Here is a 24,213-nt window from a genome sequence, read left to right as displayed (position 1 = left end):
GTATATCTTTTATGTTGGAAAAAGGGCTTTCCTCATCGAACAGCTGATGAAAAAGTTTTAATGTTACATACACTAGAAAAAGGGAAAGGAATTAGTTGCAGGAAGCGGAGATATCTTTGTTCGAGTAGAAGAGGAGGAAAAAAAAAGTTGTAAAATTTTGACGCCATACATCTGCGTTGTTCTTATAAAATCAGCATTACAAAAATAAATTTTCATACGCAAGCCATACATAGGTACAGGAAGAAAGACGCACAATCCCAATCTCCCAAGCTCTTCTTCATATTCCTCCCTACCTTCCCTCTTCCCAGAAATTTTCCATATCCGCCCCTCTGCCTGCAAATTTCGAAAACAAGAAAAAAATAAAAACAAGAACAGGAAGAAGCAAAAACAAAAGAAGAAGAAGGAATAAAATTAAAAATAAAAAAAAAGCTAGGGCATATTCGCTTTCCGGATCTCTCTTCTGCTTTCCCTTTTTTCTTCCCTTTCCTTTTTATTTCCCTCTCATAACATAACAAAGCTCTTCGCCCCCTGTCTTTCTCTTCCGTTGATCTCCCGTCGAGTATGGTCGTATTTTCATTCAGCCGTGAGTTTCCGACCAAATAGCAAAAAATAAATAGGATAAATAGAAGAAAACTCTCTCTATTTCCACTTCCCTTTTTCCCCAAGCTAAAATGACAATGGAAGGCAAAAGATTTTCTGGTAGTGCTGTTTTCAGATATGTGTGTGTGAGAGAGAGCAACGAGGAAGGGTCAAGGTATGTATAATAGAATGAAATGGGGAATCGAATGGCCTTTTACTCTTATTCTGTCATCATTATAAAGTCGAATTAGGAGAGTGTTCGTAGCGGGGTTTCAGTTCTCAAGAGCCGAGTCGGGTTTATAGAAGGGAGTCGAGTCGGGTGAAGACGCTCAGGCAGGCTGCGACGATTTCGAGCTGCAATTCTTTATCCTTTGCCTTGGTCACCTCCTGTGCCACATCATTAGCATATAATTATTTACGCGTAAAAAAAGGCAATAAAGTCGGGGCACAAAATTTGAATGCTTACCTCGGCGATAACCTGAGGCAGGTTAGCTCCAATGCCATTGCCCGTGGCCTTTTTGCCAAAGGGGTACTGGCTGTAATCCGCCAGCAGCTCGTCTGTCTGAGCAAACGCTCGCTCTCTGGCCTCGTGGCCCAGCGTAGACAGCGCATTCTCCAAGACATTGGCGGCGTAGGCGGCGCACACCATGGTCACGGTGCGCAGGTAGCGGAATTCGAGGTTCTCGGGGAGGAACTGGCTGCCGTTGAGGACGACGGTGCGTTGAGTGAGGACGTTGCGCACGCGGCGGCGAATCTCTTCCTTGGCTCCGCCGTCGGCGACGGGGTGGGTGGCCATGTCGAAGAGAAGGAAGTTACGCTTCTCCGTCCGTAGGATGCCCTTGTCGACCAGGCCCTTGGCTAATCGCTCACGAACCTGCTTGAGCTGGTATCCTATCTTCATCAAGTTCCAAGTTTCGCCTAGCCAGAGAGAAGAGAGAGCGTTAGTTGCCATTGATCATGTACATGTAAATAAAATGTGGCGCTGCTGTCGCCATTGCAAAAAGAGCAGTGTTGACGAGGGGGAGAGAAAATGCAACTGAAGAGCAGGGGTGTAATACCGCTCATCAAGTCAATCCAGGAGCTCACGCTCATTTTTTCGCTCTGCTTCATCATCTTAAGAGCCTCGTCGAGCAGCACCTCGCCGGTGAGGGTATCATCAATCACTTCGATATTTCGATCGGCAAGGGGAAATCGTCGCCGCGCCGGGTCCTTCTCCATGGCAATGCGCCCGCGGAAGGCCAGTTCGAGCACAATGCATCCACGGAGCGCGTAAGAGATGTTGTCGTTCCAGAACGAGAGGTACCCCTAATCGTCGGGTTGGGTCAGCAATTGGTCTCTCGCCACATCTGGCTTCTCCTGCATACTTGTTTGTCCTTGAGGCCAAGCAGCAGCACCTCCTCCATCATGGTCAGCTTGGGCTGCTTGCTCCGCTCAGCAGACTCGCTAATGTCTCGAGGGTCGAACGCAATCTTGTGGCCGTTCTCGCCGCTCTCGTAGCTCGTCTCTGGGCCGTTGTCTCGAACATCTCGGGTCGAATTGGTTCTCGAGACGCCGTTGCTGCTCTCGCCCTCAGTGGTAGCAGCACCACCCGCGCCGCCTGCGCCGCGACGCCGCGTCAACCCCGATGAAGACATTCTGACGGCTCGTTACAGAGTGGCAGCTGCAGTGGAGGCACGGTCGAAGTAGGGAGGATGCGCCGATTCAGTCGTCGAGGATCGATGGTTCGAAGGAGTCCAGCCCCAGACCAGACTCTAGTCGGTGAGAATCGGCGTGCGAAGCAACGAAGCAACGGCAGGCGAGGGGCGTTTGAAGAGTCGAGGAAGCAGATGAACCCCAAGCCAATGCTGGACAGCGCTGTCATGCACAGAGGAGCAGGTACATGTATGGATGGTCTGGCAAATCTGCGAAAGGTCCACAGGCGTCTCGCAGGAGAGATGAGGTCCCTTGTGGTGGGCCGCGTTAACTCGTCCAGTCCTGAGGCTCTTGTGCGGCAGCGGCAGGGGTCAGTGCGTCCTTTGGGGGGATTTCCAGCGCCACAGCGTGCGCCATAGCGCAGCCGCACTGCTAAATACCTCTGTGGCCTATTGACGAGCCGGGCTACGGAGCATTTACAACTACGAGGCATAGCGCATTTCACGACACGCTGCAGGCGCTAACAGAATTTGGAGCGATGTTTCAGCAGACTTTGGGGGGAAGATCATTAGGAGCAGCGAAAACGGGGCAAGCCGCGTGTACCACTCTGCAATTGGGGCGGCATATGTGTGTCCCACGTCTTGGACACAAGCTGTGAGATTTTAGAGGAGGAAAAATATCAAAAGTAGATGGAGATACGAAACACATGAGGCAATGAGATGTTATACGAAGTTGGTCGGCGGGGGTATAGAAGGCTGTGTCGTTTTGATATGTCTCAGACAGACTGATTTGATGTAGCGCTCAAGGGTGCAACTGAAGGCGCAGTTTGTTGGGCATGGGTGACACGAATTACGCCGAGCTGAAGAGGAGAAGGAAAGGATTTAGGGATACTGTATAAATGGAGATGAAATAGATCCAATGCTATTATTAGATGGCCGCATCTCGTAAATCGGTGCAATTACTTATACTAATCTGTAGCCTCGTCTGGCTCCCTTTGCGCTGTTCTCATTGCTGTTGAACTCGTCGCCATACATCGCTACTGTGCACGTGCTGAGCTTCAGTTCGGAAATTGCCCCATACGGCAGGCCACCATCTCGGGAAGCCACGTAAAGGCGCGGTACTCCACTCTCGACGTCAAGAGGAGGTCTTTTTTTTTCCCCAATTGGCTCTTCTACGAAGGCGTCATGCATACGTAACGTTATGGTTTGAGCATTTTTCGAATCGGGTATTTTTTTGAAATATATTTAGATTTCTCAAATGTATTCTTCGGAGGGATTCGTGACGTGGGCGTGAAGAACATCGCGAGTGCGTCAAGAACACTACGAGTGTGTGATGCTCCAAGCACAGCGATACCATAGACTATGATAAGGATCATTGATATTTTCCTGTACCTGTATAACATGTCTGCTGTATCAGTCCATATCAAGGAAGCATCTATACCATAAATGTCTCTTCAACATGGCAATATTTTGTGGAGTTACACGACTGCCGGGTACTTGTCCCTTGAAGCATTTTATACAAGCAATAGATGCTTCTGTGTAGTAGACAATATCTCTTGTGAAAGGCGTGCATATTGACTTGACACACGGTTGCAGAACAGAGCTCCTATACAGTATCAAGTCTCTTCTGCTGTTCCTCTTCCTCTTCCTTCACTGACAGCAACACCCCCCAGATCTCGATCGACTATGCCATACAGCGAGCACAATGCCCTGTTTGATTCTCCATCCACTGTCTGTCAGGCACTGGCAGAACTGGCAGCCACTGTACCGAAACACCACAGCACCTGGACCGGCGGCCAGCTGCCAACCTCCCATAGCCTTATATATCAAAAGGTTCCAATACCTGTCACCAGCGACACTCCCAGGTGGTGTGGCGGATTCGGCAACGACGCAGTCCCCCGAGGGGGCCACCTCAGGTGCGGCTGCCGTCCTGTCGTCCTCGACCACATCCATCTGCGGAATCTCAGACACGGCCCCCAGCCCTGCATGGCCGACACCGATGGCCCTGGTGTTACCCGTGGACGAGCTGGGGCAAACCGCAAATTAAATACCTAAGGCGAAAGCCAGGCGCGCAGTAGATTCACCGCTGGATCTAGAGTGAATGCTGGGCGTGGAAGACCATTTTTTTCTTCTTTTTTTCCTTTTTGGTTTTTTATATTGGTGGTGTTGAGGTGGTGGTGGTCCTCTGTTACTTTTTCGGTAGCCTCGAGGTGTGTTGTGTGGGTATCCCGCGCGATGTGCAATCATGGGTTTCGTGTCCAACAGTATTTTAGTTCTGTTCTTTTGTCGACAAGCCTAGTCCGTCTGATGTTGCGGTTCAATTCCTGTTCGAAGCTCTTTTTTCTTTTCTCTCTCCTTTGTTCTTGGCCAACCGGCTGGACCTGGACCTGGGCACCCCCTTACAGCTGTACGACTAGACGGCATTTGCTGGGTGCATATATATAGATAGACAGGCTGTTTGGATGAACTTTTATTGCATAGCCTCATTGTTGTAAAATAGACATATTAGAAATGCAGGTTTCTTGAATACACCAAAATGGACGGCATACATGTATCAATACTCCCACATTACCACTCACTCCCGTCTCCACCAACTCCAACATGTATGCAAATGCGTATCTCATCTCTTTGACCCAGCTAGCTGCCGACCAAATAATCATATTCCTGGATTCGTACCAACAGCCTCCTTCCACAGTTCGTCAAAGTTGATACTTTCAGCCTCAAACATCTCACGAATCTTCTTCGCCGCAGCTTCTTGCTTCTCTGGGCCAAATCCTCCTGGCTGGGTGGACTCAAATTGCACCACCTCGATCCACCGGTAAAAGAGATTCTCTTTGCCCATAGCCGTGAGCACATCTCGAAAGGCAAAAACCTGCCTCCTCCTATCCTCTTCCTCGGCCGCTATGCCCATCTTGAGATCGTGGCAGATCCAACCGTAGTCCTGGTGGAATACCAGAATAACGTTCCTGAACGCCTCGAGGGCGACCTCCTTTTTATCCACGAACTTGTGAGCCAGGATCATGAGATTCCAGTCCAGGTCCCATTTAGAGTTCATCAGCAGATAGCCCGTCTTTTGCTCCTGCAGCAATGGAGATGTTGCCTCCTGAGTATAAGCGAGCAAGATCTTTTTCGAATTCTCATCCTTGAAGATGTCGCGCAGCATCAGGTCCCAGTCTCTGCTGCGGCGCACATAAATCTCCTTGTCCCGGAATCCAACATTCAGCCGCCACCGCGTCGGGTTTCCATGCGACCTGCCAAAGGCAAACTCCACAGGCCACGGCCACACAAAGACGAACAGCATGAAATCGATAAACATGACGATCCCGCGTTTCAAAATCTCCCATACCAGCTCGGACCACGTCGCCTCCGAAGAGTTGAACCTTGTCTCGTTGGCGTGGCCCCAGCCCGACATCAGGAGCTTCCAGTACCACGGCAGGATGTGGTACATGCGCCAGGCGAAAAGAAGTGCAACGGCCACGTTCATGGCGACGGGCACGAGAAACATCTTGCGCTTGAAGGCTGGGGGCTTTGCATCGATGTGAGTGATGTACACGTGCTTCTCCGAGAGCTCGCTGATGAAGGGCGCCAGCACCTCCGGTGGGCGTTTGAAGGGCGCCGGGGGATTGCCATTGTTGCCGGATGAGGTGGATGTATTGGATGGCTTGTGCCTGCTGGTTCTTTTGGAGGGAGCCATTGTGAATGTTGGCCAATGTGTGTGTTAGGTTGACAACTCGGAGTTGTGTAGGTGTTTTTAAGCAAAGTGAATTTCAGGGGACTTGCGGTATCGTTGGTCCCAGCAAAACTCAGACTCCGGCCGCTTTGTAAACTGTGTCCACAGTAAAATCGCGGGCAGCTTCGAAAAGAAAATGGACAGTTATAGAGATGACGAAGTTGATCAGTTACCTAAATCGATTGAAAAATTCAGGGAAGCTGCTGGCTAGCATTTGTATGATGAACAAGCTCGAGCTTATTCATGCGAATTGTCTGTTCATCTGCTCTTCCAGCGGAAGGCAGGGATATAAATTGACTGGCAGGTACAGAGTACTTGTTACTAGTAGTCTGCGCCTAAGCTGCTGGGTACCCGAGACGCCTAGGCTGAGTCTGCCAGGCACGAAGCAAGCTTATAAGTTTTGTCTCATATCACAGAAAAAGAGAGGGAGGAAAACATTGGCAATTTCCTATCTGATCCTTTCTTTTCTTCAATTTAGCGATATTTCAATTGAAAATTTGCTTAAACGTGTAGACGTGTAGACGTGTAAAGACCCTCTTGTAGCTGTAATCGCGGACTATTTGATCCCGAAATGCGCATCTCGAGGCTTTAAAAAAAAAATCGGAATCCCGCTAAACCTAGAACAAGAGCTCTTTAGAGCTGGGATAACTTCATAACTCCAACCACCACCTCTATCCATACTTACTCTTCATATCCGATGTCGGCAGAAGCCTTGCGTGAGCTTCTTGGATATCCTCTGTTGCAATGTTGAGGGCTCGTGCGTGGAAGGTGTGCATCTTTGCTATCCAATTGAGCTTCGTTGTGCTGGCTCAATAGCTGACATCATACGTTCTAGGATCGTAGCCATCCCTTCGTGTGCGCATTTTGCCGACAGAATGCTGCCGTTGGTTCCAGATCGCAACCTGAGCGAGCATTGTCGGTATCGGCTACTTCTTCAAAGTCCGTAAGGCTATTGCGAGGGCATGCCAGCGAACGCAGCGCATTAGTCTTTTGCCAAACTCGATCGCTACATAGAACGGCATATCTCAACACTTCTGCGAATGACAATGAGGGTCCTTCTAGGCCTGGGAGTTTCCCGGGTGCGTTTTCCAATACCGGCGTGGGAGGCTGGGGCTCATTTGCAAAACCGAATACGGCGTCAAGCAATTCGACTTCAACGAATGGATTGCTCCCGCACGAGCGACTAGCGAGGCAGCAATCGCCTGTCGTAGAGAACGTGCCGGCGAAAAAAGCGAGTGAGCCCGAGAAGAGCGTGGGAAATCGGCAGAGAAGCAATGCGCAAGCGACCAAGTCAAAGTCAGTTCTGGCCGACATCTTCAAGACAAATCGCGAGCCACGGCCTCCGCCAACACCCGAGTCGTGGTCTTCTGCATCCAGGTCTGAGAGGGATGGAGTCGATAAGAAAGTCTCAACACTGTCTAATGCATTGAACCGACCCGGTGCAGCCGCCAAGGATTCATCAACAAGGTCAAATAGTAGCATCAAGACAACTGGATGGGGCTCATTCAGCCATCGCAAAGCTGAGACAGCTACGCACACGCACGGAATAGATACTCGCGGGAATCAGTCCGGTGTGTGGAGCGAGATTACAAAATCTCGAAAGCCCAAGCCCAAGTCAAAGCTTGGAACGAAGCCGCATCATCTGCATGGCCATGAAACTAAGACCTCAGCTGACAAACCTCCTCAAGACCAGAAAGTCCCGACTCAGGACTTTTGGGGAGAGCTAGAAACTAGGGCTACGGGCTTTAGAGGGAAAGATAAGGGCCAGAATGAAAAACAAAGACAATCTACGGACAGGAGAAAGAACGCGCAGATTAATCAAGATCAGTGGGAGGAGACAGCTATACCTATAAGGAAAGCTGAGGATAATGCTCAGCCCCAAAAGCAAAGGCGGAAGTCGAGGCTCGAGCTTGAAGAGGAGGAGGAGCCTGTGAAATCTCGGTCCAAATCAAAGGCAAAGAAGTCGCAAAGAGAAACACGAGCCGCTGAGGATGACGACTGGGATGACGAGGCCGTACACCGCTGGGAGCAGAAGCAACGTCGGAAGGCAGAAAAGGAGGCTCTCAAGCAGCAGGCCGTACAGGCAGAGCCACAAACCGTCCCAATATTCCTCCCAGAATATATCAGCGCATCAAACTTGTCAAAAGCTTTGAAACAGAATGTAACCCCTTTTCTACAGGATATGGAAGAGATGGGTTTCGAAAATATTACCAGTGATACAATCTTCACCGGAGAGACGGCAGCTCTGATTGCAATGGAATATGGCTTTGAGCCAACTGTTGATTCTGGATCACTTCGAGATCTCAGACCCCGACCTTTGCTTGAAGATGTCTCGACTTTGCCGTCTCGTCCTCCCGTCGTCACAATCATGGGCCACGTCGACCATGGTAAAACTACTCTCTTGGACTGGCTTCGAAAGTCTTCAGTCGCAGCACAAGAGCATGGTGGAATCACTCAGCATATTGGTGCTTTTATCGTCAAGATGTCATCCGGCAAATCCATCACCTTCCTCGATACTCCTGGCCACGCCGCTTTCTTATCGATGCGACAGCGAGGAGCAAACGTGACAGACATTGTGGTTCTTGTCGTTGCTGCCGATGACAGTGTCATGCCCCAGACTCTTGAAGCATTGAAGCATGCCACAAGCGCCAAGGTACCCATTATTGTCGCCATCACAAAGGTTGACAAGGAAGATGCTCGCATTGACCAAGTTAAAGCAGACCTTTCCCGCCATGGAGTCGAAATTGAAGACTACGGTGGCGATGTGCAGGTTGTCTGTGTCAGCGGGAAAACGGGTCAGGGCATGGAAGATTTGGAGGAGAATATTGTCACGCTCTCTGAAATTCTCGATGTCCGAGCTGAAGATGACGGCATGGCTGAAGGATGGGTTCTCGAGTCTAGTATTAAGCCTCAAGGCAAGGCTGCAACAATCTTGGTCAAGAGAGGAACTCTTCGCCCGGGAGATTTGATTGTTGCCGGCAAGACTTGGGCAAAGATCCGCGTGCTGCGTAACGAAGCTGGCCTCGAGCTGGATTCAGCTCCTCCAGGAACACCAGTGGAGATTCTCGGCTGGCGAGAGCTGCCTTCAGCCGGTGAGCAAGTGCTTCAGTCTCCTGACGAAGCCAAGGCCAAGTCAGCAGTCGAGTATCGCCAAGAGATGGCCGGGCGTGAGCAAAGCTCCATCCAGCTGGCTGAGCAAGAACAGCGGCAGCGAGAAAAGGCGGCAGCGGATGCTGCTGCTGCTGCGGCCGAGACAGAGGGCGCGCCAAAAGTCACCGCTGGAGAGTCGACTGCGACTGGAATCTTCACCCAAAACTTCACGGTCAAGGCAGACGTGGTTGGATCCGTGGAGGCTGTCTGCGGAACTGTGTTGGAGCTGGGTAGCCACGAGGTGCACCCCAAGATTCTGCGATCCTCTGCCGGCCAGATTACGGAATACGACATTGACCACGCAGCAACGTCCAACAGCATAATCATCAACTTCAACTGCACCATCCCACCGCACATTAAGCAGCGAGCAGAGGAGGCCAAGGTCAAGATTCTGGACCACAAGGTCATCTACCATGTCATCGACGATGTCAAGGCGGCACTGTCCGATCTATTGCCCATGAATGTCACTTTCCGCGTCAACGGCGAAGCCGACGTGCTGCAAGTGTTCCCCATCAACTTGAAGAAGCGTGTGTTTAGAAACATTGCCGGCTGTAGAGTCCGAAACGGCTCTATCAAGAGGTCGTCTCGCGTCAAGGTCATTCGCCGGGGCGAGGTAATCTACGATGGTACGTATTGTCATTTCCCCCCCTGTTTCGATCACTTTTGGGAAATTTTTGAATAAGTTTGCTAATAGTTTGGATTTATAGGCAAGATAGACACGCTGAAGCATGTGAAGAAGGATGTTCAAGAAATGGGCAAAGGAACGGAATGCGGTATCGGCTTGGAGGAATTTGACGACTTCCAAGCGGATGATCAGATCCAGACATATGAGGAGATTAAGGAGAGGCGAAGCTTGTAAAACATATCCCCCTCAAAAGTTATTCTATAGATGTATATATATGTGTGTACGATATGGATGGACATGTACTAGTATACTGGACGCTCAGAGAATGCTCTTCTCATAAATTGCTTGTAAGAAGCTCCAAAGGGAAACAAATGAATAGAATAACGATATTTCACTTGAAGAGAAGATTGTTTGCGATTAAGAAGAAATAAAAATATTGGCAGCGAGTGACGTTATTTGTATTATAAAAGACTCTACCATCTACTCGGCGCAGAAACCACATTCGACGAAAACGTCTTTGTCGTAATAGCCGCCCTCGCCCTCTCCTTCTTCAACTTATCCAGCCCTATCCGATCCGTAATAGGCGTCGCAGCAATAATGTTGTCAAACTCATCGTCCTCGCCCTCGCCCTCACCGCCGTCCTCGTCGCCGCTGTTATCGCTATCATTGCTGTTCTCATTGTCAGAGTCTGGCTCGATATCCAGATCTGCCTTGAACCTCGACTGCTGCGGACGGGGTATTGCTGCAGGTTTCTGCTTTTCGTCGGTGTTTGGGTTGGGGTTGGTAAAGGTTTTGGAGGCGAGGACTTTGCGGCGGATTTCTTCCATTGCGGCGTCGTCGTCGCTGTCGTCTGAGAGGGCGTATGGGTCTTTATCTTCGTCGTCATCGTCTTCTTCTTCTTCTTGTGTCTGGTTCTTTTTGCTGGGTGGCTTTTTGCCTAGATATATGCCGTCGATGCTTCCCTCCTCCTCCGAATTGACTTCCTCCTCTGAATTCTCTTCTTCGTCTTCGTCGTCTTCATCATCAGAGTCTACTGGCGCTAATCTGTTGGTATTTCCTCTCGTCCACATATCGTCTTCGCCCTCCTCTCTGCTCTCCGCATATTCCTGCTCTAGTCTCTCCATCCACTCCTCTTCCGTCCTCTTGACGGCAGCTTCATCCGCGCAGGCCGCATACTTCTTCAACAAGGTCGAATTGATCTCCAAAAACGACGGTCCATACGAGAACGGCGCCAAGATCTGCTCCGCCCAGTCCAGATGTCCGCATATAGCAAACGCCGCGGCCAATGCCTCGACGCAGTTCAGCCTCCACGGCTTTCCGTAGTTGACTGTGTTGGCGGCCACGAGATACGGCAGCAACCTCTCGCACTTGCCCCCGACCTTGTTCCACTGCACCTCTTTAGTTCGTGCCCACGAGCATTCCACCACGGCGGCGCCAAAGTGGTCCATGAGCTCGCGGTCGGCTGGCGAAATGACCTTTTTGCCGTTGGGCGTGATGATGACGCCGCCGTGGCGCTGGCCGAGGTGCAGCTCGCGCATCATGCCCAGCTTCATGAGCTTCTTGCCGGAGCATCGCTTGGGGTCGCAGTGGCCCAGATCCCAACAGGCGGCCTTGAAGGCAGGGCGACCGACTGAGCCCTCGGCGCCTTCGTCGTCGTGATGGCGGGGTTGGCGAGCAGGACCGCCGCCACGACCGCCGAATTTCTTGCCTCTGCCGGCGAAGTCTTTCTTGTGTCGCACCATTATTATCTATGCGTTGGAGATTGTATGTCGTTTTCGTCTAGCTGACTGGAAGGAATGGCGAGATTTTGGCTTGGTGAGGTTGGAATTTGAGTTGGTGGTGGCTTGATGATGTAAGGGAAGATTTATTTTTTCTTAGTATCGGAGTTAGCAAGGTTGGGTGCTTTTCGCGATACAGCGGGCTTGGATCTACCCCTCCATTGGAGTAGCTGCTTTTTTCTAGAATACCCTGTAAAAGAGATGATGGGAGTGCTGCTGTGACAATCAATAGCTATAAATACAAAAACAATTGATAGTAGATTGCGTGGTGTGCTTGACTAGCTAATATTACAATTAAATGGAATGTAACATATATAAGATTGTAATTGGGGTACTTAGGGAGACATGAATGGTGCATCTGCTAGGTATAGTTCGAGATGCATGGACAACATCACTGATTAACAACATACAATAGGTTTACAGTGTATACTTTAGCCGCGACTCAATGCAGATTTTCGGTACCAAGTAACGTTAAACGGCATCAAGATATGAATAAATTCAAGAGTCCGTATACTTTTCTAATATTCATTACGGCAGCTTTCAACAACGCCGTGTTACTACCGGGCCACCGGCGCCCACAGCGCTCCGCAGGGACCAAACCCCGGATAACTACATAAAGCGCGACCACTAGCAGGCAGCGGTAGCAACACAGCCATTCGATTCGTTACAGCAACCTCCAGCGCTCATTTCGCTGCTGCCTCTCCTCTCTCCGCCACCCAGTGACCACGTCGCCAGAGCAGAGGCGAATGGATGAGCAAGTCTCGTCCGAACCGGCGTTTCCACTGCGGCGTTGAAGGAGCTGCGACCAGGCACCGCTTACGAGGTACGAGGCCATCGCCTTGATCCCGCTCCAGCTCCGGCCACGTCGGCGTCCTTGGCCTTGCTTCTGACCCGAGAATCCAGCTTTTGCACCTCCCCGGCTTCGAATCACGATTCCAATCGCTGCTGCAATCGGTCGAGCCGACAGCAATAGAGACAACTGATACACAATAAACAGCACACACTGCGGCTTGGATCCGAGACCGACCCCGCAGGACAGCTGCCCTGGGCTTGATTGAGCTCCCACCAAACCAGCGCAGCGCAATATAACACAAGATGGAAGCTGCTTCTGCTCGCGCCGCGACTCGCGATCGTTGGGGCGACGCTGGTCGCTCCTCTTCGCAGCTCCTGCGCTTCATCCAGGGAGCCTGCAGCCCCGAAAACTACGAGCCCAATCTGGCGCTCAACCTCGAGATCTCGGACCTCATCAACAGCAAGAAGGGCACCGCCCCTCGCGAGGCTGCCACGGCCATTGTTGGCTTCGTCAACCACCGCAACCCCAATGTTGCCCTGCTTGCCCTCAGCCTGCTCGATATCTGCGTCAAGAACTGCGGCTACCCCTTCCACCTGCAGATCAGCACAAAGGAGTTCCTCAACGAGCTGGTGCGGAGATTCCCGGAGCGTCCTCCAATTCGGCCGACCCGCGTCCAGAACAAGATCCTTGAGCTCATTGAGGAATGGCGCATGACGATTTGCGAGACGAGCCGGTACAGAGATGATCTGGGCTTCATCCGGGACATGCACCGGCTGCTCAGCTACAAGGGTTACATGTTCCCTGAAGTGCGGAGGGAAGATGCTGCCGTGTTGAATCCCAGTGACGTGAGTTGCTTTGCCCCTAGCCTCGCTATCAGAGCAGAAGCGCATCTTTGTCATCTATTGCGCATTCATATGAGATCTGGCTGCTAGATATTATAGATGCAATGCTAACTGATCTTATCATGTAGAATCTGAAATCGGCCGAGGAGATGGAGGAAGAAGAGCGAGAGGCGCAGTCAGCCAAGCTACAAGAGCTTATCCGCCGAGGCACCCCCGAGGATCTCCAGGAAGCCAACCGTTTAATGAAGGTCATGGCCGGTTATGACACCAGGTCCAAGACAGACTATCGCGCCAAAGCTGCTGAGGATGTAGGCAAGATCCAAGCCAAGGCCAGACTACTAGAGGAACGCCTTGAAGCGTTCAGGGCAGGAGACAAAATGGAAGACGGCGACGTCTTCAGCGAACTCGCCGCTGCCTTGCAGAGCGCCCAACCCAAGATCCAGAAGATGTGCGAAGAGGAGTCGGACGATCACGAGGCCGTGGCCAGGCTGTTGGAGATCAACGACAGCATACACCGCACAGTTGAGCGATATAAGCTGATGAAGAAGGGCGACATGGACGGCGCTGCCAAGATTGCTGCGGGCGCGCCCCCGCCATCACACTCGGGAGCTCCAGCATCGGCGGCAAACGAGCTGTCGCTAATAGATTTTGACGGCGATGCCGCGCAGAGCAACGGCAGCAACGGTGCAGGCTCGTCGCAAGCTGGCGGATTGGAGAATGACCTCCTTGGCCTGGACATTGGCGGCCAATCGAACACTTTTGGGCAAGGCGGCAGCATTGCTCTAGGATTTGGATCAAACCAAAGTAAGCAAAGCAGCCAAATCCCAGCGAACCCTGAACGCTTATACTAACCTTTACTAGATATTCCTGGACCGGCACTCCTCTCATCTTTAACCCAAGGCAGTACTGCCAGAGGAGCTGGGCAGAACGACACACCTCCTCCATTCTCTCAGTTCGCCTCCTTTACATCTCCTCCCGCCTCTCAGTCCGCTACGCCTCAGCCCAACTACCAGCAGCAGACGTCACCACCGCAACAAGCTGCCTCCAATGCCTTTGCTTCATTCACCACCAGCCCTCCCGCGCCAAAGCCCGCTGCCGTCTCCAACGATGATGACGAGTGGAATTTCTCATCTGCCCTGCCGACGGAACAAGCCCCAGCCAAGCCCACAGAGCATAAGGGAACTGCTGGCAATTCCAGTCTTAGGACCGACTTTCTGGCGAAGCGAAGCACGGCTGTCAGCAACGCAATCAACATTGTCTTTGCCTTTTCCAACAACACTGCGCAGCCTATTAATGAGCTTCACTTTCAACTAGCCGTCACAAAGGTTTGTTCCACCCCTTCTTTGTTATCTCATATTTTCGTTTTGCTTCAAAACTGAAAACTAACCTTTGCTTTCACTTCGCGCAGGGCTACGAACTCCAACTCAAACCCCAAACAGGCCGTGCCCTCTCCCCCAAGCAGAGCCGCGGCGTCACCCAAGAAGTCGACGTCTGGCACACCGGCAACAGGAACCAGCGAGTCGAATCCGTCAAGCTGCGCTGGCGGGCCTCGTACAAGGTCGGCGAGGAGGTGAAGAATGAGATGGGCGAGATTGCAGAGTTTAGCCTTGCTTAAAAAAAAGATGATTCTTTCAAATTTTATTCTTCGCTCTTTCTTTCTAAAGAACAGGAAAGCGAGAGTATTTCATATTCTTCTGTCCTCTCTTTTATTTTTATTCATGTGTGAATCTGCTTGTGATAAGTACGCAAAAAGGAAGGGGAGATGAAGAAACGTCTTTTGTTGTCTGCCTGCCTGTATATATGCAACTTAGTATGTATGTATTTAGGTGTTCAGGACGAGTACTTGATGAGAATGAGGTACTACTTGTTACTAAAAGGAGATGTTCGTTGGGCGGTGGCATAGCGCTTAAAGAATTTTTTGGAAGATTTACTTCCATTTTCAATATAAAGTCTCTTTAAAGTCTGTATTTTATAAAGAGGCTGAATAACTCGCAATGAAAAGAAACAATAAGGATAACAAAGAAAAAAAAGGAATGAAAAAGGCCCGTCCGACAAGAAGATGATGAAATCGCACACATAAACAGAGAGAAAGAGGAAAAGAAGAATGAGATTGAAAATAAGGAAAAGAAAAGGAAAAAGGGAAAAGACAGCCATCTATTTTCACGCCCATTATGCACAGTGATCCCCCCCCATGAGAGAACGGCATTTCCATCAATCCCTGTCAGGTCTGAACCCAGTTGAATACTCTTTCTTTCCCAACTCCCACCCCTTTCCGCTCACGGTTTTCTCTCTCATTGCCCTTTCATTTGTTTCCACCAAAATCCGTATAAACGCCGCTACCGTCAGCCCAATGTCCCTCTGCCCTTGATACAATTTCCCAAACAGAAACCAAGAACCAATGAAACGGAATGTCAAAGAGACATAAGGAAAGTCAAACACAAAACTAGTGGAAAACCGGAAGGAAACACAAATAGAAGTCAAACAAAGCTCGCCTTGAGACACATCTGTATCAAAGTATATGGAATCACATGATGTTCTGTGAACCATTGCTGAATGAAGAGAAGGAAAAAAAAATTGTCCCTTTGACAGATAGAACCAGGGGTTGTATGGCCCCTTTGCCATGTCCTAGTAGGACGGTTAAGAGGCATGCACCTCAATCGCAGAGGTAAACGCCATCCAGTGATGATAAGAAAAGAACAGGCGTCAGCCAGCTAGAGCCGCAGATCGAAATGGAGATGAGATCGTTCGTCGGTCGCTAACATTAGATATTTGCATACAGAGTAGCCGGATATTAAAAGGAAAAACGAAACGAGGAAAAAAAAGCTGCTGAATAGCTCCTGAGTCGTCAAAACATTATGTATTCGTAAGGGGGGTCGCCGTATTCTGCAATCATCCACTCTCCCTTCTAGGAACCGAGCTCGCGGACAGAAAGCGATGGTGTAGTCGGCTGGAGAGGGTATCCATTGGCGGATGCCTTGGCCATGCTCTCCCTCTCTGCCTTTTCTCGCTCTCGTTGTGCCTTTTCGGATTTCGTGATGCGAGGTTTTCTTGTAGCGGCGCCGCCTCGGGAGCCCGGACCGCCACCGCGTCCGGTTGTTGCTCCTCCTCGTGTTGCTCCTCCTCGACCTCCTCCTCGGCTGCCTCTTCCGCCTCGTCCACGCCTAGGGCGTTCCTCGTGACTGCATTTTGTAAGTAAGCGTAGTCTTAGAAGCGAAAAAAAAAGGAATAATACATACCCAGTGGTAGGCTTCTCAACCTCAGGAACCAAAGGACCAGAATAAACAAAGAAACCATCTCGACTGGCGGCGGCTTGAGCCTCCCAGAGCAATTCAGAGTCGTCAACAAAGTCATCGTCGACATCGTACTGGTCTTCTTTGAAATTTCGCTTCTTCTTGGGTTTGGCTTGGGCGTCAGCGCCGCTCACTCCGCCATTATCGGGATTGCTTCCCTCGCCGTCAGAGAGGTCGACCGACATCTCGTCGCCAGACTCGCGACCTGATTCGACCTTTTCTAAAGAGGCAGCGGCGGCAGCAATGCGAGCCTTGCGGTCTCGATTGGCGGCGAGACGAGGATGCAAGGCGTCCCAGCCGTATTGGTCCTCAGCCATGCGCATGAAATTGACATATTTGTTTGTTTCACCAGATGTGATGGGGATGGTGAGGACAATGGTGGGCGTATCTTTTTCCTCGCCCGGGCGGACTCTGCCAAAGTCGAGAATTGACCTCTCGTCCATTTCCATAATGGTTTCGTCCAGCATGTCTGTCTTTGGTGTTGAGACACCGGTGATGGGCTTTTGTTTTGGTGACACCTTCTTGATGGGCCCGTTTGCGATGGTGGTGAAGTTAGATTGATCAACAACTGGCCGCGGGGTCGCTGCAGGAGCCGCCGGCGCAGGTGTTGGAGCGTCGCGTTTTATTTCGTGGACGGCAGGCTTCAGGGCAGGGGTTTGGTTGGCGGGGGTGGAAGTCGATGTCTTGGGAACGTAGGACGGAGAAGGCGGTAACGGTGTGGCGTCGGGCGCCTGCAATCGCGGTTGAGGCATGGCAGGCGGGTAGGCCAGGTGAGATTGGCTGGGCGACGGCTTGGAGGCGGGCTGAGGCTCGATCATGCTGGCAATGGACGGCGAGCGATGGGCCGGCGCGGCCAGGATTGCGCGCGGCGAGCCAGCAGCTGAGGAGTAGTGCGAGGTCATGGTCTCTCGGACGGGATCATAATTGCCCCGGATGGGATCGTAGCTCTGGCCGCTGGTGCGCACGGGAATCGGGCTGGTGATGCTGTTTGACGGCGACCGGGTCGCAGGCGGCGGGTCGGCGTTGAGGATGCTCTGCATGGAGCTTGGATAGCCCTCGCGCTTCTGCATCTTGGGCGAGTATCGCCGGTCCGGGAGCTGCTGAAGTTGATGCTGCGGCGTCGAAGTCAGCGAGTCGCCCAGCTGAGCGTGCAGCGACGGGGATGATGACGGCGGTCCCGTGCCTGCAGGGGCCAGCGGCCTGGGGCTGGGGGCGTCGCTATCGATATCAGACGCCGGCGCCAGCTTTCTCTTGCGCTGAACGGGCAGTGTCGTCTCTGCCTCGCGAGACTTGCGTGGCCGGCGCACCTTGGGCTGGTCTGCGGTCTCTGCCGCGGTCTTGGGCTTGACGACGGAGCCGGGCTTGCGTCCAGGTTTCTTGCGCGGGACTCCGGCGGCTGTTAGTTGCACCCATTCGCCGTCGATGAGCGAGTATCGTTTTGGAGTCTGTGTACGTGAACCGGGCGCAGGGCTTGCGGTGCCTGGCGGCGGTGGCTGCGGCGGCGCAAACTGTTGCGCATATTGCTGCGAGTTCTGGTCGCCGCTGACGACGATTTGGTCCATTTCGGGTCCTGAGCGCTTTGCAGAGGGTTCGGGACGGCGGCCAGCCCCGTGAGAGGGTGACCCTGGTTCTGAGAGGGAGCCTGAAGGGGGAGACGAGAGTTCGCCGGCGGAAGAATCGAATCGCGTGGATGCGTCTCCAGCAGCAGCCATATTAGGGCCGACGCGAAGTCGGAAGCGAGAGGCTGAGATGGCCGTCTAGTAGTGTCGAATTTTAACCTGGGGGCAATGCAGCGTATGACCAATCAAGGATGCAGATATGCGGCGAGAAGAGAAGAGATGCTGGAGATGGACAACTTTCGTGAAGATTCAGTGGGATTCCTCGGCGTCGATGGCTTTCGATGGCGGTATTTTCTTCCTCGGGAAAAATAATAATTGTAGAATTAAGGATTAAAACATGAATGCTCAAGAATGAATAAAGGAAAAAGAAGAAAGAAATTGAACAAGGCAAACACCACACACAAACGGCCCGTCGGTCTGAACAAAGACAGACAAATGAACAAAAAGAGAAAGAAGAAAAAAAAGAAGTTTGAATCGCAGCCTTGCAAATGGCGCGTCAACAAGGCTGCGGCCCTTCACAAGCAAGCAGGCAGGCGATGGTGTGCAGAAAGTGTGACGTTACGTGAGTGGCCGGAAGCCGGACTGGGGGGGAACTGGAAACGTGAGGAGTGGAGCCAGGCTGGATTTGCGAATAGCCTCACAATCGGCCTCTTGGGCGAGCAGCGCTGGCGGCGGGCGCTGGCGGAGGCTGCGCGGCGGGCGGGCAGATGCACTGAGGCTGCGGGGCTGCGGCGGCTGCAACAGCTGGAGGCGCCTGCAACGATTGACGGCAGCTGCGTCTGGCGATGGCGACGGCGCTGCGGACGTGCGAGATTGATGGCTGAGCAACGGCGATTTTGCGCTCAAAGGCGGTGTTGGGAGAGGGAAAATGGTAGGGAAAAGGGGAGAGTTCCGAAGGGGGCTGGCGAAAAGAGGCGGGAGGGGGGAATGATGGGGGGTTTTTGGCTCGATTTGGGGGTGGCGGCAATATAGCAGTTGTGCTTTTCTCCCAGAAGACCAGAAAAACGGGGCACGGCCAGCGCGTGGTTTGGGAAAACCTCAGCAGCTCGGTTGACTTCGGTCACTGGCGATTACACGGGATAATGCAATGGAAATGCTAATCAGGACAGCATGGGGATGGCATGGGATGGATGCCTTACACGTACAGCTTCGAATTCGGCTGGGCGTGGGGCTGGGGGGTGTAGCGGTATGAAATAATATGGAATACTGATACTGCTCTTAGTAGGTGCTGGCAGCAGGAAACCAACTCAGCGTAGCACGGCTAGTCTAGTAATAATTGCTCGTCTCTTTTTGCTTTATGCTGGCCGGTTGGCGCACAGTATGGAGCACGGAGCGTCCAGCAAGCGGAATTGATAGACGTGGTACCACGGCACAAGTACCAGGAGCCAAAGCCGGCAATACTGGGAAAAGAGAGAGATGCGAGCCGAAGTTGGCGCGGGTCTGCAATTAACTCTTATTTGACAGGCTAGGCCAGGGTCTCTAAAAAAAAAGGGAACGAATATGCAGCAGCGCCAGGACCGGGGCTGGGCCGGCCAGGGTTTAGCGTCGGATCACGGGACTAAGGCATCTGCACTAGGCTGTAGACAGAAGATGCTGCGTATGGGACGCCAATCGAGCTTCTTTTTCCGATGGCGCAGGCGAGCACGGAGCAGCATCTGTGATGAGCGATCGCCAATGACTGCCGGTCTGGTAATATTTATAGCGGCAGCTGTCAGAATTTGCCAAGCTCACATCTGGCGATATTTATTGCAAAACCCCGACAAGCACCCGCGATCGACCGGTGATACACGATTGGCCGCTGCCGGAGAATTCAGGATGCAAGGTTGAGAAACAGGCACAGTAGCGTGGTCTGACCCATGTACTCGTCGTGCCTTGCGGCACCCCAGAGTCCCCTAACAAAGTCGCTGTGGGGGGCGCTATTGAGATGCGCAGAGTAGGGGCCATCGGCCAGTGGGCCAATCAACGTGCGTATTAGACGCGGCACAGAGGCTTCTGTTGACCCGAGAAGCGCGCTGCAGCAATACCAGACGAGACTCTGATTGGCTGTCTTCCCCAAAATGGAGCACCATGAGCGCCCCACTCGCAAGCTCGCCGCCGGTGTCTTTTTTTAAATCTTCATGGCATGGCTGGTGGCAGCCAGATAGGCGCGGCCCGCTACGACGGTGGCCATCAGCTGCGCCGTGTCTGATTAGGCGGGCGCCCATTTGGGTAAGATGAAGGAAGGCCTGGAGAATGGGGGGAGAAGAGGAACAGGAGATGAGAATGAAGAAACAAGAGTAGCTGGGCGTCGTTGCGGATAGCAGAGTGAGACATTTTGCTGCACCTCTTGATGCATGTCTTATTATTACCCAGCAGCTTTTTTGTGTCCAACACCCCCCCTAAAAACCAAAGACATTCGGTCTCGCTTCGCTAAAGTCGCCGCGACCAGCTTCCTTTGCCGCTCCAAGGGGATGGCATCGAAGAATAGGGCTTGACCAACGATGCAGAATATTTCCTTTTCTTTTCTTTTCTTTTTCTTCTGAAGATTGAAGGGAGAAAAAAAGGGCTGTTTGTCAACTTAATTCGCTGTTGGTTGCTGGCAAATTACACGGCGTTGGGTGCTAATGTCGGCGCTTTTCCCAGCTGCCCTGTTTTCGGCACAAGACGCACGCGTCGCCAAAGCATTAGCTGCGCGGAGGAATAGGTCCTTGTGCTGCTACCAGTACTCATGTGGCGTGGCGTGTTGCTAATTATCGCTAGCCATTGCCGATCAGGCGACGCTTGCTGCGCTCGCTGCCCTTTTCTCGTCAAATCTCGCCATGAGGCCAGTTGGCACAAACGACAAAAATGTGCGCGTATAGTGATTGCCAAGGTATTGTTATTACTACCTTGAGTGCAAGCAAGTGCTAGCTAACATGGTATAGATATCACCAGAGTCATGGCATTTCGTAATATGTGCTCAGCCTCAAGACAAGCCATGCCACGACACTGTCTCAGCTGTCTGCATTTCGGCTCTGCGCCGTTTTGCCAATTAAGCCCCTGTCATGCGCTACAGCTTTGCTGGGAACCCGCGTGGCACTAATGCAGGTGTGGCGGTGCGCCTGGATGGCTGGGCCTCCGAAACTCTAGATTTGATCTAGAAATGCTAAGCGGCGCCCAATCGTGGGGGGTTTCTTGTTTCAACGGCAGGCTGAAGCCGAGTGCTTTTTTACCAATTGCCCAGCAGCATGCTGACAGATGGTGAGTCGCTTCATTGCCCGTTTCAAATAATATAATAACGATCCACCGGGCACGTATAATGACAAGCTAAATTACTGCCTTAATGGTGCGCTGCAAGACAGATGGATTAGCATCGCTCCAACTTCTTTTAAAGTTTAGGCCTACATAGCCTGAAACAGTCACAGCTTGCGAGGGAGGATTTTCCGGCTCAGCCGCAACAACTCGCCTGTCATTGCCATTCTGCGTCGCCTGATTCATGGAGTAGCTCTTTGAAAAGAGCATTGCGCAATAGATTCTATCGCATGCACCCGGACGCGGCGCCATGCATTGCTGCCCTGCAGATGAGCGAACGAGATTGATGCCACCTACCTGAGGTAAATTTTTATGGGCAGTAGTAGTAATGTGCAGCAGTTGGATGGTGGCAACGCCCTGTACTCCGTGCGATATGGGCTCTTCGGACACTTCCACAGTGGAGCACTCCTTATCGATATGTGTGGGTCTCTGCCGGCATCCTCCACCCCGCCAACATTTTCTCGACTGCTGCCCATTGCAAGGTATTTCCAATCCAATAAAAACACAGCTATATCCAACAGCACCATGGATCCCACGCTGCTAATTGGCGATATCGTCGAGCGAGACCAAAAGGTTGCCAAACCTGTCGAGTTCCCTTCGGGCTCCGTCTCCTCGACCGGATTTCCTCAGCACAAAAGGCGATGGAAGCCTTCGGCGTTCAAGCAGCAGCGAAATGGCGGTCCCTCAAACGAGCCATCGACGTCACAGCCGAAGCAATCACAGCAGCAAGACCAGTCGCTAAGCTTTGACGAAGCTGAGAGACGGCGCATAGATAACGAGAACCAGCAAAAGATTAGTGACATGACACCGCAAGAGATTTCACAGGCGCAAGAGGATATCATGAAGGGTCTGAACCCGGCGCTTATACAACGCCTGCTCCAGAGAGCTACCATTGATGAGCCCGACGCAAATTCGCCGTTCAACATACCGGAGCCCCAGAAACCAGAGGCTACTCCATCGCCTTCGCCTCCCGAAATCCGCGTCGATGATTTGTCAAAAGCTGTTACCGTTGAAGACGATACTGCAGAGACGGTCGAGCCAGAATCAAAACCCAAACCCACAACTGCTCCCGCAGCTGCCATCCAGGCCAAGTCAACCAAGAAAATCGCTGACAACTACGATGAAGATCGTGCACCATCCCAAATCCCGCCCGACCTCTTCCCAATCACTGATCTCCCAAAATCAACTCATTTTCCCGTCCCGCCGAGCCTCCCGGACTTAAATCCTTCCGATCCTAATTTCCTCGCCACTCTTCACGAGAAATACTTTCCCAATCTCACTGCCGACCCCAGCAAGCTGGCTTGGATGGCACCAATTCCTACTGAAGATAGTCCTGCCGACAAAGACTCATCGTACTATCCCCATCCCGAGATCAGCGTTTCGGCCCTGCGATTCGACTTCCGTGGACGCTTCCTTTCGCCGCGAGTTAGCCGGTCGATTCCCTCGTCTATTGGACTGCATCATCACGGAGAAGCCCCCGAAGCCGCCGGCTACACTATTGCGGAACTTGCTAGACTGGCAAGAAGTGCCGTCCCTGCGCAGCGCTGCATAGCATTCCAAACTCTGGGCCGCATTCTGTATCGGCTGGGGCGCGGTGAATGGGGAACCACGTTGAACCACCCCATTGCCATGGGAGTTTGGACCGCCATAAAGGAGGGGCGGGTGCTGGAGAGTCTAACTGAGGCGAGCATGGGCGAGGGCGGCCACAGGGGCAGCCGGGCGTACGCCGTGGAAGCCCTGTGGTTATTCGAAAAAGGCGGATGGCGGGAGAAGCTGCAGGTGAGGTAGTGCAGAGAAGGAAATGGGGCGCTTTCAATGATACCAATATGTTATGATTTCTACCAACACGCAAAGTTTATTACCATGGCATTCATCTTTGGAAATTACATATTAAATAGCGCTTAATTGGCTTCTAAGTAGGGAAAGCTATCTATTAGGTGCATGCAGAATATGTGATGGGAGATGAACTTGCGCTGCTAAAATTAGCCCAGGTGTGAATATTCTCCGTAAGCCAGGTACCTCAAGTGTCTACGACTAACAAGTATCTATGGAGTACTGAAGTTTACACACGCTTCCTCATACTGTAGTATGTTGACATGTATGATTCTCGAATGCAGCTAAAACACCTACACAAAAGGCCATATGACGTGTACAAACAATTTAATCTATTTCGTGTGTCTAGCCCACGAGACCAAGTGGGATGTACGTGAGTTGTCCGCAACCACTAGGTTTTGGAACCTGGGATCCTACATGCACCTTTTTCCTTGATGCGGCAATCTAGCCGCTGGGATACTGCCTTGTGGAAAAAATACAATAACAAATGGCAGCTCAATCTCCATTTTTTATTGTATTTTATTTTTCTTGTTCAACTGCATGGGGCTTAATGCGTGTCATGGGGTGTCGAATTAGAGACCTTGTGTGATGTGAAATGCCAGCAAACGCGTGCTGCACGTCTATCACTGCAGCTGGTGCCTTATCTGGGGTGAGATGCAAGCCCGATCAAGGAGATGAAGAACGTGACGAATTGTAAGAAGTAGCCACAGTTATCATGAACAACCATGCAGCAAGTAGCAATGCCTCTTGTGTAATCATGTTAGTTAGCCTTTGTCAAGATGTAATTATTTACATATTAGACCAACAATGTGTATCATGATTGTCCAGCGTCAGTGACTGGCTGCTCGCTCACAGTGCCAATGGCAGTTGATAACAGCCTTTATTCAGATTGATTGGCTGGGCAAGCCCGGGCACCAATAGATTCCTTCCCAAACCCAGGGATTTGCTAGCCTTTAGCGTGGCGCTGGGGACTTGGCTTTTTTCCCTCGCTGTCTTCCCCCTAACTACTACTAAAGCCTTGAACCTTGCGGCGGCAGCGGTGGGGTCAGCCAGGAAAAAAATGGAAAAAAAAA

At 51.8% G+C, this 24,213-nt stretch overlaps 7 protein-coding genes across 7 annotated transcripts; 3 read left to right on the top strand and 4 right to left on the bottom strand.

Moving 5' to 3' along the window:
* Nucleotides 1-876: 876 nt before the first annotated feature.
* Nucleotides 877-2,213, bottom strand: TGAM01_v209247 (hypothetical protein; the record flags this gene model as incomplete). The annotated part of the gene is made up of 4 exons (XM_018801947.1): nt 877-966; nt 1,046-1,497; nt 1,638-1,884; nt 1,944-2,213. The coding sequence occupies 4 exons, from the start codon at nt 2,211-2,213 to the stop codon at nt 877-879; spliced, it is 1,059 nt and encodes a 352-aa protein (XP_018664772.1).
* A 2,653-nt stretch (nt 2,214-4,866) lies between these two features.
* TGAM01_v209246 (hypothetical protein) lies at nt 4,867-5,904 on the bottom strand (the record flags this gene model as incomplete). The annotated part of the gene is made up of 1 exon (XM_018801948.1): nt 4,867-5,904. One exon carries the CDS (start codon nt 5,902-5,904, stop codon nt 4,867-4,869), a length of 1,038 nt encoding a protein of 345 aa, XP_018664773.1.
* Nucleotides 5,905-6,684: 780 nt separating this feature from the next.
* On the top strand, nt 6,685-9,949 carry TGAM01_v209244 (translation initiation factor IF-2; the record flags this gene model as incomplete). The annotated part of the gene is made up of 3 exons (XM_024550516.1): nt 6,685-6,708; nt 6,776-9,716; nt 9,798-9,949. 3 exons carry the CDS (start codon nt 6,685-6,687, stop codon nt 9,947-9,949), a joined length of 3,117 nt encoding a protein of 1,038 aa, XP_024404723.1.
* Nucleotides 9,950-10,188: 239 nt separating this feature from the next.
* Nucleotides 10,189-11,457, bottom strand: TGAM01_v209245 (pre-rRNA-processing protein TSR3; the record flags this gene model as incomplete). Its single annotated transcript, XM_018801950.1, has 1 exon — nt 10,189-11,457. The coding sequence occupies one exon, from the start codon at nt 11,455-11,457 to the stop codon at nt 10,189-10,191; it is 1,269 nt and encodes a 422-aa protein (XP_018664775.1).
* A 1,131-nt stretch (nt 11,458-12,588) lies between these two features.
* On the top strand, nt 12,589-14,743 carry TGAM01_v209243 (hypothetical protein; the record flags this gene model as incomplete). Its single annotated transcript, XM_018801951.1, has 4 exons — nt 12,589-13,131; nt 13,257-13,932; nt 13,990-14,453; nt 14,537-14,743. 4 exons carry the CDS (start codon nt 12,589-12,591, stop codon nt 14,741-14,743), a joined length of 1,890 nt encoding a protein of 629 aa, XP_018664776.1.
* Nucleotides 14,744-16,033: 1,290 nt separating this feature from the next.
* TGAM01_v209242 (hypothetical protein) lies at nt 16,034-18,130 on the bottom strand (the record flags this gene model as incomplete). The annotated part of the gene is made up of 2 exons (XM_018801952.1): nt 16,034-16,307; nt 16,365-18,130. The coding sequence occupies 2 exons, from the start codon at nt 18,128-18,130 to the stop codon at nt 16,034-16,036; spliced, it is 2,040 nt and encodes a 679-aa protein (XP_018664777.1).
* A 3,702-nt stretch (nt 18,131-21,832) lies between these two features.
* Nucleotides 21,833-23,095, top strand: TGAM01_v209241 (hypothetical protein; the record flags this gene model as incomplete). Its single annotated transcript, XM_018801953.1, has 1 exon — nt 21,833-23,095. The coding sequence occupies one exon, from the start codon at nt 21,833-21,835 to the stop codon at nt 23,093-23,095; it is 1,263 nt and encodes a 420-aa protein (XP_018664778.1).
* Nucleotides 23,096-24,213: the final 1,118 nt, after the last annotated feature.

The sequence above is a fragment of the Trichoderma gamsii genome (assembly GCF_001481775.2).
Source record: "Trichoderma gamsii strain T6085 chromosome Unknown Scaffold_44.2, whole genome shotgun sequence".
In the NCBI taxonomy this organism is placed as follows: Eukaryota; Fungi; Ascomycota; class Sordariomycetes; order Hypocreales; family Hypocreaceae; genus Trichoderma; species Trichoderma gamsii.
This window is presented reverse-complemented; position numbering and strand designations above follow the sequence as displayed.